The sequence below is a fragment of the Nanorana parkeri genome, unplaced genomic scaffold (assembly GCF_000935625.1).
Source record: "Nanorana parkeri isolate BGI_ZX_2015 unplaced genomic scaffold, ASM93562v1 scaffold2373, whole genome shotgun sequence".
NCBI classification, from domain to species: domain Eukaryota; kingdom Metazoa; phylum Chordata; class Amphibia; order Anura; family Dicroglossidae; genus Nanorana; species Nanorana parkeri.
Window position 1 is genome coordinate 8789 of NW_017308641.1, and position 4467 is coordinate 13255.

At 42.8% G+C, this 4467-nt stretch overlaps 1 protein-coding gene across 1 annotated transcript in view; it reads left to right on the forward strand.

Moving 5' to 3' along the window:
* Positions 1 to 622: 622 nt before the first annotated feature.
* Positions 623 to 4467, forward strand: part of LOC108801532 (killer cell lectin-like receptor subfamily B member 1B allele C) — an 8818-nt gene continuing 4973 nt past the window's right edge. Inside the window, exons 1-2 of the mRNA XM_018573422.1 lie at positions 623 to 713; positions 1701 to 1849. Of these exons, the coding sequence (XP_018428924.1) occupies positions 623 to 713; positions 1701 to 1849 (240 nt within the window). The remainder of the gene's footprint in view (positions 714 to 1700; positions 1850 to 4467) is intronic.

The following is a 4467-nucleotide window of genomic DNA, read 5'->3' on the forward strand; positions in this document are numbered from 1 at the left end:
AAACCAAACTCCAGGGTTTCAATAAAACTTAGTTACACTAGAAAGTCCCCTATGCACAGAAATAAAAAAATTTTATTGTCCATTATGAACCGGCATTATCCGAAACCCCAAGGGTCTTTCACATTGTTCGATCTGGCTAGGTATGTCCATTATTCTTTATTTTATTTTATTTTAAATTATTTTAAAAAAACGGGGAAAATGCCCATATGAAGAAAAGCAGTGTAAATACATTCTAATTATCACAATAAGAGACATCATGTTTGATATACCGATTGACTTTAGAGATAGCAACTAAAATTAATCATATCATTCAGCCCCGGGGCCTCATGAGATTTTGTTTGATGGATCCATCTACATTCCCTTTGTAGAAGAGATTTTTCCCAATCCCCTCCACGTCTGGGTGGTGTACCCTGTCCAACGCAAAAAAGCGAAGTCTGTCGATCTGTCCGTTATGTGTATCCACAAAATGTCTCACAATAGGAGACCTCAGATCTCTGGCCGATATGTCCGTCAGATGATCCGAGATCCTATTCTTGAACATTCGTTTTGTTTTCCCAACGTAAAACATGTCACACTTGCATAGCATCAAGTAAATGACACCCTTTGTTTCGCAGTTGACAAAATGACGCGCTTTGAAACGTTTTCCCCGAGGGGTGATAATCTCAGTGCCAGACTGGACAAAGCGACAGAATTTGCATTTTTGACATTGGAAGGTTCCTCGATATTTACAGCAATTACCACTTCCTCTAACAAAGTCACTGCTCGTCAATTTATCCTTTAGGGAGGGACAACGTCGATAAGTAATAGTGGGTTTAACGTCCAAAAATTTCACCTAACATTAGATGACAGTAAGTTACCCTTCCTAGACATCCTTGTGTGCAAGGACACGAGGGGGGTCCTGTACACTAGTCTGTACAGGAAGGATACAGCAGGGAATGCTATCCTTGAGGCAAGTAGTGCCCATCCAGAAAGTCTGAAAAACAGTATCCCGTATGGCCAGTATTTGAGAGTCAGGAGGAACTGTACGAGTGATGCTGACTTTGAAAGGGAAGCTCAAAATTTGAGGATTAGACTACGGGCAAGAGGTTATTCCAACAAAATACTCAAAAAATCCTACCAGCGAGTGAAGGCAGGACCAAAAATGCATAAAAACGGGAATATATCTAAATTGAAATCTAGGCTTAGTAAATCTTGTGTTTGCACAAATATTTAAGTTGGGTGAACATTTTGGACGGGCCATGGTAAAAATAATCGGTTTTGTCTCCTGGGGTTCTGTTACTTCAGACCAGCAACAGGACTAATGATCGGTGTGACCAAACCACACTGTGCAGCATTTTATACTATCAGATGGTTAACGGTTCTTCAGAAACACAACAACAAATGTGTATTGCACTGTACAGAGATTATACATTGGAGCGGTGACTGGCTGCACCCCCGCCTGCACATTGTTACTGAATACTTGTACTGCTTGTCAGGAGTTGCTCTTTAACATGAATGTGTATCACAGGAATAACAAGGGACGGCCGCGTCACCGGAAACAGTTCCCATCTGCCTGTGTCAGATCAGACGCAACCCATCCAAGGTAATACAGATCTCCATCATCACTGATAATCTCTATTACTCCATATTACAGGACAGTCTCTCCTGTGTCCAGCCCTCTCTCTATCATCAATGAAGGTCTTTATTATTCCATATTACAGGTCGGTCTCCTAGATGTCCGGATCTCTGGATCACCATCAATGATAAATGTTATTTCTTCTCTGAGACCAATAAATCCCGTACAGACAGTGCTAAGGACTGTGAGGAACGCGGCTCCAGCTTGGCCACTGTGAAGGAGGAGACCATACGGGTCAGTGTCGGGGTCACATGGTGTGAGGTGGGGTGGAGAGTAGTTGGTGGGACATATATTGGGCTCCTGTATAGGAATCACTCTCCCGCTTAGATTGGGGGTTCTAAGCCTGTTCTGCAGGGAGACCCGATCCATCAATGTGACGAGTGTCAGAATCCCGCTCTATGGTGGAGCTACAAACTGACACAGGACAGACAGAGAAGGATGTGATGAGATGAGACTTCTCCATGACATGAAGTTCTAAGCCCTGCACTCCATGTTTATATATTATATTCCATATGAGAGATAATGGGGGATTCTGGGAAATTATGACATCTTTAACCTCTGGCCGTCCGCCCGTTGTGAAAAAACGGACAGTCGGCAGACTCACATGGGCGGGTTGCCATAATTAGACGTCATTTTTTTTCTGCTGGCGTGCGCTCTCTAGCGTGCACGCACGGGCAGAAAAAACCTGTCCGTTCTGTACAGCCGTTACCAGCTCTTTCACATACAAATGATTGGCGGCTCCATAGCCGCCGATCGCTTGTATGTTGTGTTTTGCTCGACATCCCCCCTGGAGTGCCGCCGCCTGGAGTACTGACCGCTCACCTTCAATCCCAGGATCCGCTAGCCCATCTGCGGCCCGGGACCGGCTCGGGAGGGTGTCAGAAGGTAAGATGGGAGGGAGTTCAGCATCTTCCTCCTTGCCGATCTCCCTCTGACGTCTGAATGCGGAAGTGATGTGTAATACATCACTTCCGGATTCACCTGTCAGTCATCTGGCTGCTATAGCCAGAGAGAAGAAGCTGATAAAGCAAATCTCTGGCTTCATTAGCTTCTTTGGGGGTCCCCAGGTGACATTAGGGGTCCTACAGAAAATAAATAAATGTCACATATAAAAAAAAGTAAAACATTTTTTTTTTTTAAAGTCCCCCACCCCCACGTTTACGCACATATAGATGTAAATATGCGTCCGGTGCGCCAGCGCGAAAAAAACACAATTGCGCTACACACGTTACATATCGCCGCGAACGTCGCAGTGAGAGCAATCATTTTAGGGCCATCAATCACTGATAACACTAAACTGATGAGCGGTAAAAGCTTTTAAAGCGTCGCCTATGGCCAATTTTGGGTATTATGGTTTTTAGAGGTTTTGCGCGCGCAAGCAATTTTAAGGCTTGACATGTTTGGTGTCTTTTTACTCGACGTGACCCCGACTTTTATATTTTACCGAAAAATTGGGTAAATATAAATGTTTTATCATTTAATATAGGGGGAACAGTTTTTTTTTTGTTTTTTTTAAATGTTTCTTGAATATAGTAAAAAATAACCCCCCCCCTCCCCCTCCCCCCAGTGGTGATTAAATACCACCAAAAGAAAGCTCTATCTGTCCATAAAAAAGGGTATAAAATGAATGTCAGTACAGCGTTGTATGACGGAATAAACGTCAGTCAAAGTATCGCAGCGCTGAATACAGATCAGGAAGGGGGTGTAACACAGCGGACTTCTAGTGGTTAACCCTTTCCTGTCCAGGCCATTTTTCAGTATTCAGCGCTGCGGTACTTTGACTGACGTTTATTCCGTCATACAACGCTGCACTGACATGGATTTTATACCATTTTTTCTGGACACATAGAGCTTTCTTTTGGTGGTATTTAATCACCACTGGGGGGAGGGGGGGGTTTATTGTTTACTATACAATGAAAAAAAGTTCTGAAAATTTGGAAAAAAAACTGTTTTCCCTACGTTATGTTCTAAAACATTTATCTGTACCCAATTTTTTTGTAAAATATAAAAGGCGGGGTCACGTCGGGTAAATTAGCACAAAACATGTCAACCTTTAACACACTTCAAGACCAGGTGTTTAGACCCCCTTCCTGTACCGGCCATTTTTCAGTATTCAGCGCTGCGATACTTTGACTGACATTTATTCCGTCATGCAACGCTGTACTGAAACAAATTGTATACCATTTTTGGGGGGCAGATGGAGCTTTATTTTGGTGGTAATTAATCACCACTACGGGTTTTTATTTTTTACTATAATTAGGAAAAAATTTAAAATTTTTTGAAAAAAAACGTTTTTTTAACATTATGTTAGGAAACATTTATTATTACCCAGTTTTTTTGTAAAATATAAAAGACGGGGTCACGTCGGGTAAATAGACACCAAACATGTCAACCTTTAAAATTGTGCGCACCCGCGAAATCGCAGAAAACTACCATACCCGAAATTGGCCATAGGCGACACTTTAAAAGCTTTTACCGCTCATCAGTTTAGTGTTATCAGTGATTGATGGCCCTAGACTTATTGCTCTCACTCCGACGTTCGCGGCGATATGTAACATGTGCGGCGTAATGGGCGCAATCGTCGTTTTTGCACGTATGCGCCCCCGACGCATGTTTGCATGCGTGTATGTATGGGTGGGGACTTAAAACATTTTTTTGGGGGAGGGGGGACTTACATTTTTTTTCCCTTTTTTTTTTATTTTTTTACTAAACTTTATCGCTATCACATGGGGGCTAATAAAACCCCCCCTATGTGATAGCAAAATATGTGACAGGTCCTCTTTATGGAGACATCAGGGGTCTCCAAGACCCCTAATGTCACCTAGGACCCCCCAAAAGAAGCTGATGAAGCA